General features: G+C 44.9%; 1 protein-coding gene across 5 annotated transcripts in view; it reads right to left on the bottom strand.

Annotated features, from left to right (window-relative positions):
- Positions 1-15,692, bottom strand: part of CACNA1H (calcium voltage-gated channel subunit alpha1 H) — a 178,812-nt gene that overhangs the window by 34,743 nt on the left and 128,377 nt on the right. For 4 of the 5 annotated variants that reach the window (XM_073361778.2, XM_078854517.1, XM_078854519.1 and 1 more), the window contains exons 20-22: positions 5,235-5,386; positions 2,441-2,550; positions 1,184-1,317 (exon numbers count right to left, since the gene is read on the bottom strand). In XM_073361778.2, coding sequence (XP_073217879.1) covers positions 1,184-1,317; positions 2,441-2,550; positions 5,235-5,386 — 396 coding nt within the window. Of the gene's footprint in view, positions 1-1,183; positions 1,318-2,440; positions 2,551-5,234; positions 5,387-9,316; positions 9,335-15,692 lie in introns of all 5 variants that reach the window. The other variant, XM_078854518.1, reaches the window with a different exon arrangement.

Raw genomic sequence — 15,692 nt, 5'->3', positions numbered from 1 at the left:
TACCAGTCCTTGCTCTTGTGTGTTCCCATGGCAGATCTTTTCCCACAAGAGGTCTAGGACCCTGGGTTTGAATTAGAGATGGGCCATGATATCTGGGAATATTGGGTTTTATAGACCACTGGGCCAGCTTACCTCCATTATATTCACTGCTTTGCATTATATTCTGTTTTATTATATTCAGCAGCAATGCAAGGAACCTACAGGCTTGTATCCTGTAAGTCATTGGCTTCAGCAGTTAGCAAGAGGCTTGAGGTCTATGAACTTTGGCATAGATAAACTTAGGTAATGCATGAGTTTTGGTGAACTGGACGTAGAGCGTAGGGGGGAATTTTGTCCATAATGACATCAGCCAACCACAGAACATGAACTGACACCGGCTTCTGGAAGGTTTTGGACGAAACATCCGACCGCAAGAGTGCCATGGCAATGAATTGACATATAAGATAATGGGGTGAAATCATAAATACACCAACCTATAGAAGGCGGACACCTTAACATTGGTAAGGGGAGGAAATACAAATATGGAAGAGGGGAGAAACCCCTATTGAATATGCATTAGACATGGTAATGTCAGCGTAACATATTATAAAAGTGGCATCCCAAACTGGGGCAGTAGAGAGAGATATGTAGCCTTGGGGAGGGGCCAGAATGATGGCCACTGGTGAAGATGAGAAGGGTGACAGGGATGAGGAAGATAATGGCTAACATTTCAGGTTGTTCTGCAAGGGATGGTGTGAGTATGGATGTTCCGATGTACTTTATGTATTATCTCTGTCTACCTTACAGAGTTAGAGTGTGTGACTTTGCTAAATGTGTTAATAAATTATTTATTTGTCAATATAAAAGAGTTCCTATAGTGTGAGTGTTGCATCTGTGCACATCGGGGGTCCCAACTATATAATAATTTTAATAATACTGGGCCTGATCTTGGGACAAGAACCTGTCATCCCTCAAAGTGATAACTGGGAATATTTATTCATGATCTATAGATCAGACTACAGTTTTGAATCAAAACCCTGCAGCCCGGCTCCATCCCTAGGTCTGAATCAAACTCAAATGACCTAGAAATGAAACACAATGGGCTGAATTCATCCCTGATGCAACCCCACTGGCTTCTATGGAATCACCCCAGAGATCAGGCATGGTCACTGAAGAGGCTCCAGGCTGGAAAGGCAATTCTTACCTCTTGCTATGCGTAGCACCCGCATGATGCGTATGATCGTGGGATTGATAGGCAGCGCGGCATTCATTTCAATTTCCTCCAGCGTGATGCCCATGATTGAGAGAAGAACTATGGCCAGGTCCAGCTGGTTCCACCTAGCAGGGTACACGTGGGAAAGACGAAAAAAGAACCACACTTCAAAGGAGCGTCATGGACAGAGTTGTTAGGATGGTGCCCTGTAACAGCGGAATTGTATTCTCCTATAGAAAGGACCGTGGGCAAGGCCAGCACCCCATCCCCTTTCAGATCCAGGATTGATGGGCCAGAACCTCAGCTGGTGTTAACTGGCAAAGCACCAGGTACTTCAACTGATTTACTCCAGCTCAGGATTTGGCCCAAAGTTTAGAGAGGAAAGTTGGAACCATACTATGCTACATTGTTCCTGATATCCCTACCTTCCTTAGAGATAGACCAATGTGCAACTTAAAAACTCATACTTGTTTTAGCTAAAAGAGATTAAGCTACTTTCCTAAGGAGTTTTCCTGATAAGTAGGCTTGCTCATGGCAGCCTAGAACCATGCATCAGCTGTCTGGATAAACGAGGGACACAAACTGTTCCCAGGACTAAATGGAACAGCATCTGACCCCTCTGTGTGAAGTGAAGCATGAAATAAGGCTCTTTGACATATCTGGCTCTTCAGCGGGTCTCCAAATCACAGCCCTTTGTCACATATGTTTGTATCCGGTCGAGTGAGCAGCAAAATGTGAAGTTATGCTTCTGGGTAGCTGTAGTCAGAGGACAACAGTGCTGAGGGTGCCTTCCTTTGCCCATTCCTGGTGGGTTTACTTAGCTAGCACCCTGCAGGCTGCCTATGGACTAGTCTAGATTGGATAGGACATCAGTTCTGCAGGAAACGGTGCCGTTACGTTGTTAAGAATAGTCTTTTCCAGGCATGTATTAAGGGTAGTGGCTTGACTGTCACCTCAAGGCCAAGCAAAACTAAGCACTGATAAATTCTTTGGTGGAGTCAGTGAAAGGGGCTAAGAACACACTTAAACCCTTTGTATTAATTTCCTATTCCCTTTACAAAGCGTGACCAGTGGTGTCAATCATCATTTTGTTAACTTCTTGACTCCTGTGAGACATCCCCGGGAGCTGTAGCTAGTCAGCACAGAGTTTCTTGTATCCAACTATGTTATTTTTACAGCAATGCTTCAGTTGCTTGGCTTCTGGTTTAGACCCTGGGCCAAACACAAAGGAGTTGAAAATAATCTCACCTGTCCTTAAAGAATCTTCGAAAACCAAATGCCACCAACTTCAGAACAGCTTCAAACACAAAAACGATGGTGAACACATAGTTGCAGTACTTCAGAGCTTCATCCAGGGTCTGAAAGGAAAGGCACTTGTTAGTTCTATACATGCTGCTTTACCTTCGTCCCACCACAAAGCACTTGGCAGGTAGGAGGATGGTAGAGGTAGAGACAAAAGAAAGGGCAAAGCACAATGGAGGGATAAAGCAGCTGAGGATTGGAAACTTAAAATCAGGTGCTCTGCATATGAATGAACAAGAGTTTAAAGGCCTGATTTGCAACTCACATCTGTATAACTCCAATAACTTCAGAAGAGTTACTATTGATTTGCCCCAGTGTGAGATCAGAATTAGGCCCTAAAAGAATCACTCTGATGTGGAAATTGAGAAGACAAGTTTCTATGCTGTTTAAAAATAGTTACATTTTAACTAAAGAAGGACCCTAGCCAAAACCATGCCTCCAGACCCCCCCAGTCTTTGGGAGTTTTCAAGATCCAGATCTGAACTGTATGGGTTGATCCGTCCTCTATTTTTAACGCAAAGTAGAATGAGCCTGTGGAATCATTGCTATGAAATATTATTGCATCAAATACCATAGCAAAACTTGAAAAAGAACTAGATGTTGATCTGAATAAGAACATCATCAGCAGTGATACTAGCTAGTCCAAAAATTACAATGGCTATTGATCAATCCTCAGACTTCAGGGCATAAACTGCTGAACACAGGAGGAAGAGGAGGAAATTCAACCCCTTTCCCACTTACTACAATTTTGTTATAAGGTGCATTATGAATATCTTACACTGTCTTCTGATATATCTAGAGTTGGCCATGATGAGAGACAGAATACTGGACTAAATGGATCATTGCTTTGTTCCGGTGTGGCTATTCCTAGGAATTCAGCTTAGTTTAATACATTCAGCAAAATAAATAATATTGGAGACAGATGAAATCTTGCCTTCTCAAAATGTGTTACATCTCCAGTGATCTCCATATTTGGTGTAATGTTCGCTCCCTCTATAAAGCCGCGTTCGGAAGTCAGGAATCCAGAGTGTTTATACTTTAAGATGATGACTGTTTCTAATGGATTTCATTGGAGTTGGAGGCCAAAAATAGCAAAAAAACACACTGCTCAAATCTTAAAATAGATGGCTCTGGAGTAAAAGAGCTTTTTCCCCCTGATTAGGGTTGTTTTCTGGTCAAATGTGGCCATAGGTTTCTTACAAATCAGAAAAATGAACAACAAAACCAGACACAATAGGAAACAAAAAGTCAATGGTAACACTAGAGAAAAGAAAATCTCATTTGCTTTGGTGACAGGGGAACCCAGAACTTCAGAGATGGCTTAATTTCAGGGCAAAATTCTCCTACTGACATCTGTGCGACTGCTCTCCCCTGATGCGTGGGATGGACTTCTGTTGGTTTTTGGAAATGTGATCTGAAAGTTGTACAGATGTAATAGAGCTGGCATTTCTGAATGCCTGTCTTGCTCTATTTTGATTCTAATTATATTCCCTAAAATAAAATAGACACCTTTGTTTTTTATAATGTGGCCATTTATTATTTAACTTAAGATCTCTCTTGGGTCCAGTTCTTGTATCATGTACACTGGTGTACACCCAGAAGAACTCCATTGATTTACACTCCTATAACACACATGTAAGTGAGATCGGATTCAGGAGAAATAAAACAAAGGCTGTTGTGTAAAGGAATTACAGAAGCAGAGGAGTACAGGTGGCATAAAACACACACACACTACCCTCTGGCTTGGTGTATCTTGGCTTAGCTTCCCAGAGAATCATTTGCAGGTGACATGGCAAACCTTACATTATTAAAAAGCAAACACAGATTCTGGAGAGCTGTGAGGGATAATACTATGTAATGTTCCTGTAATACAGATGGACAGGCCAAAAGATCTATATGTGACAAAGTCAGTCCTGACAAATGTAAGAGTGGTGAAGGGCAAATATATCAGCCCTAGAATGATGAAGGCCCTGTTCCCTAGGACACTGGTCCCCAAACTGTGGGGCATGCCCCCCTAGGAGGCCACAGAGGAATATTTGGGGAGGTGTGGGAGGACCCAGACCAGCACAACCCAGACCAAAAGCACAACATGTAAACAGAGCCGATTTACTCCAAATTCAGTGAGGAAAGAAGGCCACCCTGAGCACACCCATTGCATATTAACATCAGTTAATGGAATATTCTAAAACATTGACATATTTTACTCCACCTGGTAATGAAAATCTACATTGCAAATGTCAGTAGGACACTGCTAAAATCAGGAGACCAATTATTTGGGCAATTTTTCTTTCATCGCTCTCGAGGCCAAAGTCCATCTAATACTCTGTGGGCCTGATTCTGATCTCACACTGCTCTTATGCAAGTGTAACTCCATGGACCTCAAAGGCATTACTCCTGATTCACACCAGTTTACACGAGAGGAGACTCAAGCCCTTTGCTTCAAGAGGTGACTCTCTTCTGGCAGAACGGTACAGCTGGCCCTAATCAAAGGTGGAAATGTGGCTATAGCTGATGAATTCATTGTACCAAATACTTCTAACGTGAGGTCCTCAGAAGCATCTCAAAGAACAGGGAATGCTCTCATGTCAGCTTTCGCTTAGGGCCATATTCAGATACCCCTGACATCAATGGTCATACTCCATGCTATTCGGTGAACAGGATATGGTCCTTAATTGCTGTGACATCCCATCCAATTGCATTTAGCTTCAGCTGCACTCCAAGGAGGGCACGTGGTTCTTACCTTGGGCTGGTTATAGTGCTCCATTGACATAGTGATGACATTGACCCCAATGATGAAAGTAATGAAGAGGTCCAGATAGTGGCTGGTACAGAGGGTGTGGATATACCTCCGCGTCGGGGAATAGTCAGCATAGTAGGGTCTGCGCTGGGCTTCTGCAGAAAGAGACAAGCAAACGCAAGGCAATGACCATGTTTCCCTGCTGCCAGCGTGAGGCACGTTGGCAGGTATCACACAACATCCTTTCCTGACTGTTGTCTCTTACATAAAATTGGACGCTGGGTGGGCTCCTCCTAAGATCAGAGGCTTCCAAAAAGAGTTTTGAGCAGACGTAACGCACTGAGCCTCAGAGGGAATGAACAAAGGCCTTCCAACTAGTGACATTGGCCCTTTGGAGACTCAGTTCAGCTAAGCACCTAAAAGGATCAGATACCTTATCAGAACAATCCAGGTTTCTTGGGCCCACAGAACTGTCCTGGATAACATGGAAGGCCAGGTTCTCTCTTGCAAGACTTCACAGTACTTACCACTTCTAGTCAGACCAGAGACCAGCCTCCTCACTCATAGTATCTCAGGCACTTCCCCATCTGGTTGGAAGCAGGGGGTGCAAGAGGCAGGGTTGGAAACAGAAATTAAGGAAGGAAAAGTTTTCACACCCACAACAGGTTCAATTCCAGTTTGGGGCAAAGAGCCAGGGCAGTTCTTATTTTATCTGGACCAGGCTGAGCATCTCTACTTCTCACTCAGCTGGAGTCAGACAACTTGCAAGTCAATGGGAATGAGAATGGCAACCTGGACGCATCTTCTATGAGAAAGGGGATTTACCAGCTAGGCATGGCATATGAGGGAATGCAAGGGTGGATGAGGCAGCTGGGGAACACATATTGGTGGATGGTTATTAGCATAGGGGACCAGGTTAAGGGTAACTATCCAAAGGAGGTAGGGTGGAATGTTCTGTACCTATTGGCCCTACAATGACTTTGTTGTAAGTAGCTCAGATTTGCAAACGGAAAGCAGCCATGATTCAAAGACTGTGGCTTAGCACGTCAAATAGTGCAGACTGCCGGCTCTGTAACAGTGTTAGTTCCTTCTCTCTTTTGTATCTAGACAGGTGCTTGGAGGTGTGACATCTTCTGCTGTATGCCTCCAAGGGAGTGAAATTCACCCTGTGCAGGATGACACTCAAGTCCCACTGCCCAGGAGTGAAGGTCATCCAAAGGAAACATGCTGTAAGTGGAACGTGATTAGAACCTTCATTATAAGGTTATGCAGCTCAAGGTTCTTTTGAAATTTAAGAACCAGAGCAGGGGAGTAACCAGGAAAATAGCTGGACTGTGGCCACGTGAACTTAATATCTGTGCTTTCGGTCAAGAATTCTTTTAACTGAGAAACTTTTTGCACATAACCAGCCTTAGTACAAGCCACTGTAACTAGTATCTGGATACAACCCTGTGATTGGTTGTATTCTTACTGTGTGTGTAGTAATAGATTTTGACTGTGGTCTTTCCGATTGATTCTATTTCAAACTTAAGAAACATAAAAATACAAATAACTAAATCAGGGCCAAACCTAGAGACCTATTAGGCCATATATCCAAGCCAGAGCAGGATTGCTTCTGACAGTGGTTTTGTTGATGCTTTGCCCAATCTAGTTTTAAATGTCTCAAGAGTTGAAAGCGGGAGAGAGTTTATTTTAAAAGCAGGGAAATATGGAAAAACTACACTTAGAAGCCTCCAGGAGCTCATCTTCCCATCCTTGCTAATGTCTTCCAGCTGGAAGGGGCACTTGTAATATTACTTTTTGGTAATACAGATGATGCCAGATCAGAATGCAAAAACTGAAATAAATTGGTTCAAAGGAACTGGATCCACCCATATCCTTTAGCTACTATTCTTTCTTGGTGGTTAAATGTCGAATGGGGACACATTAAACATTTGTTTGGATCAAGGTCACCTAGACTTAATTTTAATGCCTGTGGAGGTGGAAAAACAACACAAAAGCAAACAATTATCTTTGTGTGTTCTGTTTTTGATGATGGGTATAAATCCGAAACATTATGTTGAACTGGAGTGATGGTCTTTGCTGTGAATAGCTGAGTCTGGCTAATCCTATGGTATGTCTATAAAAAGCACTATTTGAAATTAAAAAATATTTATTTAAATTTGTGCATGGAAACACATTGCACGTTCAGGCTTATCACATGTGGAAATCTGGAAATGCCTTCTTGGGGAATGTGCAAAATCAGCTTGCAGGAAGGGCTAAGGTTTACTCAAATTGGTCAAACTTTATATTAAAGGTACATTTATTGTTAATAAATGATTAATAACTCTTCCAAGCATGTGACAGACATGAATAGTATGTGCTATAGATGGTTATAAGTACATCAGTAAAAGGTACTACAGAAGATCATCTATTGACCTTTTGGACTATAACAATCTATAACAATTGATTAGCAATTTATTAAAAGAGCTGATTATCATTTATTAACCCTTTATCAACTATTTATATAATGCACCTTAATATAAAGTGTGAGTCCAGAGTTAAATACTCTGCCTGGAAATTGCTGGAGCACAGGCGTGCTTCTTACCCCACTATTGAAATAGACATTTCCTTATATACATTGTGAGCTATAGGTATAGTATATGGACCCTCTCTCTGATGTACAGTATGTATATATATGTTGTACAGCATGAAGCTACCATGTAGAGTATGTACAATATATGTCATATGCTCGGCAGATGTGTCGTACCGTTCTGCATTGTGGGTTGTGGGAAGATGACACGAAGGATTAGCTGGTTGCTTGGAAGCCTGGGAGATATTTAATATGAGGTGGGGAGAGGGACAGAAAAAGCTCTTGAAAACTCCTAATTTGCTGGAGTTTCCTAACTTCTTTAAGCCAATTAATGGATGGAAAAGAACTTTAACTTTGAGACACATACAAAGACAATCCAAGGGTAAAGTTTGATGACATTTGGAAACACATGCAGCAACATCATGCTCAGTGCAGTAACCCAGGCAATGTCCATTGGAGGAGATGCTACTCATGCACTGCTAAATGTGGCATGCAGGGATGTGCAGAAGGGACAACAGGCCAGATTCTGCTCTTGGTTATGCTGCTGTAAATCAGGAGTAACCCCACTGAAGTCAGTGGGGTTACAGCGGTGTGAAACCAACAAGAGAGAAAAATCAGTCCCATGTTTTTTGTTACATTTCTATTTCTTTTTGACCAACGATGAGGCTTGTATTTTGATGTAATGGTGCAGTAGGAACACTCCAAGAGTTCCTGAAAAGTCACCAATCACGTGGGCTCAAAGCTTTGCTGAATCACTGTCTATTCCAATTTCCTTTAGACATAGTATTTTTAAGTCGTCTGCACAAACAGTGACAGCTTGTCATTTGCATGCTTGGTTTCGGTCCAATCAAAGACATGCATTTGTGTGTATTACCAATACCCAAGGAGAATATGCCATCACAGTCTCCAGGCTTCCGTGCGTTTCATCTGAAGGTTCGCTGCACACACTTGCTGTACAGGCTGCTAAAGTTTGGAGACAGGGGAATCTACAGAAGAGCCTGGATGAGGAGAACACTGGATTGCTGGGGTGGGAAAATGTCAAGCTCTTCATTAATTACACCATCAGGCAGAATGCAAGCCTCCCTTGGTTTTTCCATAGAAATGGTTTCTCTAATGATATTGCGGCCAGCTGACTGTGACCAAACATCAAAAGCAGTCTCATTACCTCTATCAATTATTACTGAAGGTTTGACTTGGTGGAAACGCGGGAGGGAAGAGAGACACTATGAAAGGTATACAAGAGGTGAACCGTTCTCATTTCTCTCCTCCAGCTTCCTGATATTGACTAATAATTGTATGAATTAGAATCTCACCTTCCCTGGGGAATATTTAGCCTGCTCTGCTTGAGATTTTGCTGACATGAGAATTAATGAAGCACCACCTCCAGTTTAAAAGGCATTCAGGTTGGCATTACAAGTGCTACCTAAAAAGCTGCTCCATGAGTCTCCTCTGCATGAAACATTAGAAAGCCAAGTGGGTTTATGTGCATGCTTCCCATAGGCTGGTTTTATACCTGTATTAAGAAAGGTGCCTGGAAAAATAAGCAAAATGTTTTTAAGTCCCTAGGCAGACGTGAAACACACGGGTACACAGTGTACAAGTTTTAGTTAAAGCTCGGTCTACAGAATACGGAGCACACACACCACATGGATTAGAAAGAACGGACCTGATCCTGAATGTTGTTCAGCATCCCCAACGCCTCATCACCCTCAGGGAGAATTGTCTGCGATCAGCACGTTGAAGTGCAGGTCTTATTAGGGCACAGCTTTGGTGTCTGTTCAACAAACCAACCTCTTCCTTCTACATGCCACAAATGTCTAGATGTTAATTTGTCCAGGATCCCCAAGGGAATGGACATCAATTAAAGGTCAGCTGTGATTGTGTACACTCTGGCACTGAGAACCAGACTGTCCACAGCAGTAGCTGATCTTTCCATGGTTCACTGAACTAGCCACAGAATTAAAAACCAAACTCCAACTTTTCATCATTAGATCGAGGGCCATCCCAGTGCTGACGCCAACTGGTTTGGTTTTCAGTCCAGCTTGCTCTCTCCTTTCAGTATGCGATGTCTTAAGTACTTGTGTTTAGCCTTTGAAGGGGCAGAACATCACTCAGTTTTAACCTGGCATCAGATTGTATTTGACGGACCAAATGCCTCCCAGCTTCAAGTGCACTGGCTTTTCAGCCATTACAACAGGGTTGAAATTGGCCCAGTGTCCTGAACACAGAAGAGATCAAACTGATCCATTTGTTTTTAATCAAAGCTTTTAATCTGGGGAGGAGAGTTTCACTTTATGTCTTCGGGAAGCCTCATCAAAAGGTGAGGAGCTGCAGGATTATAAAATTACAGCACTTTTATTTATACAGTGGCTATATCTGATGGAGGCAGTGATCGTGTCAGGAGAAATATGTTAGCTTATCTTGAAGTTTTACCTTCACATTAACAATTACATTGTGGTACAACATAGTTCTGCTTTAAAAACAAAAAACCACCAAATTTTATTTTTAAAGCCTATTTATTCAATCTCCCTCCCTCTTTTTTCATTCCAGAGCAGTTAGCTGGCAAATATACAGCATGATTATATTTAACACTTAAGTAGTGCCTTTAGTCCATAGATCTCAAAGAACTTTATAAAGGGTGGCATCTGTTTCCCCACAATCACAGGCAGAGAAACAGAGGCACAGAGAAGGAAGTGACTAACCCAAGGTTATACAGCAACAGTGGCAGAGGTAAAGCTAGAATCCAGGTCTCCTGACCCCCAGTCCACCAGCGTCACTTGTATGCAAAGATACCTAAGAGCTCATTCACACTTAGTATTAGTTATATGACAGTGATGCCCAGCAGCCCAAGTCAGGATTGGGGCCACGTTGTGTTAGGCGCTGCACAAATACATAGGAAGACACTAATGTAACACAAGATGTAACACGGGCACAGAAATAACGGGGGAGAGAGCGGACAAGGGCAACAATGTCTGGCAGGCCAGCTGTGTGCAGGACTTGGTGGTCCTGAATTCTAAATCTCTTTCTCTCCTGCTTACAATAAACTCATTAAATATCAATCACTGCCTGCCTGGCACTCTCTCAGTCAATATCAGCCTCTCACAGCTGAGTATGCTGCATACAAACCATCACCGGCCAGTCCCTGCAGTCGCTGCTGCACCTCGGTCAGGCCCAGCGCCCATTGATCTCACTGGGAATGTTGCCTCCACAAGACCCACTAGCCCCGCTGCCAAGTCACGAGGTGCTTCTCGAGTGACACTGGTCACAGGAGGAAGTTTTTTGTTAAGGTGCTGGGGCAAGTGGGAGGAATGGCGCTCCCCTCCTGCCAGCCATTAACTCAACTCCCGCCCTGGCATGGGGGGCTGGGTAGGGAGCAGTGAAAGGGGAGGAGAGGGGCAATCCAGCTGTCTATCTCCCCCACAATCCCTGCAAGCAACCAGCTGCCCCAGCATCCTCCCACTCCCCCATGCACTCTAACACTAGGAAGGGTTGGGGAGGCTGCTGGATAGGGGTAGGATGCCCCACTAGGTGAAGGTGCGTTGTAGCTAGAGGGGGCGTGGTGCTTAGAGCCCCTGGCTCAGCTGGCTGGAGGGAAGGTATCATGACCTGCGTCCGCCCATCCCTGGCTCGGATCTGCTGTGGGAATAGCAAGGGGGGAGGCAAAGAGACTGTCTGCTGAATCTCCGCAGCCCAGCCTAGCTGAGGGAGATCCCAGCCGGGCTGCGTGCAACAGGGCGGCCCGGTGAGGAAGCGAGGCAGGCAGCAGGCCACCATTGCCGATGTTCAACGGGGACCAGGGAAGTGCTTGGTTGCTGGCATTTCACAGGCAGAGGGCCAGCTCCAAAAGGACTGGGGAGGAGTGCAGGGGATTAGATAGATAGAGAAGGCAGCAAGAGATTGATGGGGGCGCCTCATCACGAGGGGGAAGGGTAAGGGGTCTGGGGAGAAGAAAAGAGACCATCTTGCGTCCAAATCCCCACTGGCTTGGGGCGGAGGGGTGTTCGGCACAGGAACAAAGTGCTGGGCCTTGGGTTCACGCAACCCCTTCTGGGGTGTGGCAGTGTATGGGCAGGGTCTGTAGCAATGGTACACAGTCTCCAAACTATTGTAACCCTTGACAGATGTTGCACTCAGACAGTGTGGGGAGCTAGTCAATAATTATCTAACATTCACCCATAGAGCCAGCTCTGTCTGTGCCATAGGCAGGCTGTGAGCAAGCTGCCCCTCCCAGACTGCTAATTGTTTCCCAGACGCAGGCCAAAGCCTGCTGTGCTTACACCTTACATTTGTGTACACACACATCCCTATGTACATATACACAGGCACTTAAAGACACACAACATATGGGTTGCTCGACATACACAGACAGAGAACTAGACACAGACATAAGTCAGAAGCTAGTCAGACAGACAGACAGGTGGCCAGACTGTATTTTTGCCAGCTACAGCCTCCTTTTGCTGCCCACAGTATGTTACGTGTGTCACCCCTTGGCCTCCTGGGAAGAGGATACATCTCAATGCTTCTTATACTCTTCCTGTTTTTGCAGCCCCTGCAGCCCAGCTGTGCCCCAGGGGAAGCTGTGGCTGGCTGCTGAACCCTCTTGACTTGGTCTTGTGCTGCCTCGCCAGCATGGCTGGTTTTGCCGTACAACTTCCTTCCAACGCCAAGCCACCCGTTTTCTCCTTTCTGCCCCACCCTCCTGGTACAAAACGGCAACAGCACACAGCACTGTGCAGGCCAAGATGGTCACTGCGTCACCTCACAGGCACGGTACGTCACGTACACACACAGAAAGTCAACACGGCACCAGCCACACTTCACATCTTTCTGAGTCTGCCACATTTTGAGCCAAGCCCATAGTCTTCTAAATTAACCAAAGGAGCCAAAAATCCCACCCATGTTGTTTAGATCAGAGTTTAAATTTAAACAATAATTTAAAAAGTGACCGTTGTTTGATTTCACTTGGTTAAAAAACATTTCCCGAGCCAAAGCTTGCCATTCCGAACACGGTCAAGAAGGGATTCTCCAAGCACACGCACGAGAATGAGCAGATCTGAGGTAAGCTCTTGTAGGCCCTGCATGGGATGAAACACTTAGGCTCAACTTGCCTGCTACATCTGCCTTGATTCCCTTCCAGAGAGCTGTCTTCCTCACTGCGCACGCTTGATGGAAATGTTACACTCCACATCTGTGCAACGCCTGGGCTCTCAGTCTAGAAATACCTCCTAGGCTCTTTCCTTGCTGGCCTTTCCAGGCTTCTATATGAATTAAGATGAGGTGTGGAGTTCTCTGGGAAAGCAACTCAACAGCGTCCTTCACGTAGACAGGGACTGGCTCTGCTCGGCCTCAGAGCAGTGAGCCAGGGACAACCTGTTATCAACCTAACCCACCACCAGACACAGCAACCACCTATAATTAGGATAGTTCTCATTTGCCCATGCTGTAGTCCATTTTCTCTACAGACTACTGGTGAGTTCTGCTCTTTGCTTACAAGTTCCACCTGTTATGGTTTGGAGGCTTCTTCTGGACCAACTGTGTGAGCTGCCAAGGGCCACCCGGGAAATGCTGAGCAACCCAAACTCCCACTGGGAGTTGAGGGAGCTTCAGGACCTTGCAGGATCTCTGTTTCCAAGGGTAGGAATAAAGGAATTGATGTTTTGAAGCAGGAGGTGTGGAGAAAGTGAATAGGGAAGTGTTATTTACCCCTTCACATAACACAAGAACCAGGGGTCACCCAATGAAATTAACAGGCAGCAGCTTTACAACAAAGGGAAGTACTTCTTCACATAACACACAGTCAGTCTGTGGATCCAGATGTTGTGAAGGCCAAAAGTATAACCAGGTACAAAGGAAAAATTAGATAAATTCATGGAGATTAGGTCCATCAATATGGCTATTAGCCAAGATGGTTAAGCTTCTGACTTCCAGGGGGTGGATCACTTGATAATTGCCTTGTGCTGTTCATTCCCCATGAAGCATCTGGCATAGGCCTCAATAAGAAGACAGGACACTGGGTGAGATGGACCATTGGTCTGACCCAGGATGGCTGTTCTTATGTTCTAGTGAGTATCAATTGAGGGAGCCTCAAGTGAACTTTGGGAGCCACGGCCTGGTTCAGATGATTTGGCTTTGACTTCTAGGGGGTCCTAACGAATCCAGCCTGAGCCAATACTGACTGCAAGTTGCTGAGATCAGATGATTGTGTAGTGGGCCCTGTGAAATGAGTTTGGTGGGTCTCAAGCCAGTTCCTAATGGAGAATTGTGCCCCTCACAAAAAACCCAACCCCATTCTGGCATCTCAGCAGAGAGCTGAATGATTGGAATGGGCCTGGAGGCTAAACTTCCCTCTTACCCCCGAATGTGCTGTGTCTAGGTCAGGGTCGATGCATGCTGGTGGGAAAGTGTAGGTGAAACTTGTTTTGTTCTGTACTCCTACTGTGAGGCTTGGTCTGGCCATGAGTCCCTAGGGATTTCAGTCCAATACTTTTCGCCACGCAGTGCAGAGCTGCACATACTTAAAAGGGAAACTCAAAGTCCTTAATAATTCTTCAGCTGCTGTTGGGAAAGGGCCGAGTCTTCTCTGCATCTTGAAAGAGAGAGAGGCATCCAGCTGCACAAATTTAACATGGATTCTGTGGTTTCCCAAACTGCCGCCCATTCCACAGCCACATTTGTTTTCAAGCTCATGTCAGTTTGCATGAGGGACTGCCCCGCAGGAGGTAAGCTATGTGTGAGAACAGAGACATTACTAGCGAGGAAAATACACGGTCAGCCTTCCAAAAACTAACTGCAAACATAGGTGAACTGTCCGTCCTCCTCATGATTATGGAGCTAGCAGGAATTGAAGCTAAAACCCCCAAATCCAGAGGCCAGGCAGAGTTAGGAAACAGTGGGGTGATCACACCCCATATTACTTTGCTAGTACATTAACAATGACTTAGCAGAACCATACCCTCTGGAGCAAGGAGGTGATTCAACTTTCAGATTCATAGAGTCTAAGGCCAGAAGGGACCACCTAGTCTGACCTCCTGTATAGTACAGGCCACAGAACTTCCCCAAAATAATTCCGAGAGCATAAGAAGCTCTCTGCTGCCCATTGTGCCATAGAAGTTTCATGACATAGACTCTTCTCCAATGGGAACAGTGCTGAGACCAAACTCATTACACATCAGACCTTAATCTCAGAGTTTAAAGGTAGGTGGCCTTATCTCCAGAGTCTCTCAGCCTGCTAAAGATAATTATATAGCGTCTAGGAGGAGACAATTACAAAGGGAATATCTGCTTTTTCCTAACTTCTTCTTCCTTTAGCTGAAGTTTATCTTCCTGAACATCATACAGGGAGGTACATTTGATTATTTATGGATTTCTTTGGGAAACAGCTGGCTGTATTTGCACATGGACTGGCAATCCTACTGGGTGTGTTCTTGGACTCAAAGATTTCTTGCAGTAAATTGCAAAATACAGTGGGCTAAATCTGGAGTGGCACTGATTTCTTTGGGTGGTGCAGGTGACTTTCTGGGAGAGGAGCTGCACTGCAGGTGACTTCAATGGGAGTTGTACATATTTGTTAGCTCCCAGGACCTGGCCCCATAGCATGAGCAGCAACCTCTAAAACTCGGGAGTTTGGTGGCCTGATCTGAAAGCACATTGAAGGTAGTGGAAAGTCTCCCAGTGACCTCAGTGAGCTTTGGATGCTTAGCTGAGTTCTCCGAGCCTCCTGGGTTGGAAGTCTCATGGAAGCTGCCTGTCTCCCAACACTTTATCATCTACTTCACCTGTTGTGCTACAAATACTGCAAGAACAGCCTTCTGGGATCCCCAGGTTTCCGCTTCCAACCCCAGCTTGAACCTGGAAGCTCAGACGCATGAATAAGAAAGGTAAAGAAAAGC

The sequence above is a fragment of the Lepidochelys kempii genome, chromosome 10, assembly GCF_965140285.1.
Source record: "Lepidochelys kempii isolate rLepKem1 chromosome 10, rLepKem1.hap1, whole genome shotgun sequence".
NCBI lineage: Eukaryota > Metazoa > Chordata > Testudines > Cheloniidae > Lepidochelys > Lepidochelys kempii.
The sequence above is the reverse complement of the archived record's forward strand: the minus strand, read 5'-3'. Positions and strand labels throughout refer to the sequence as shown.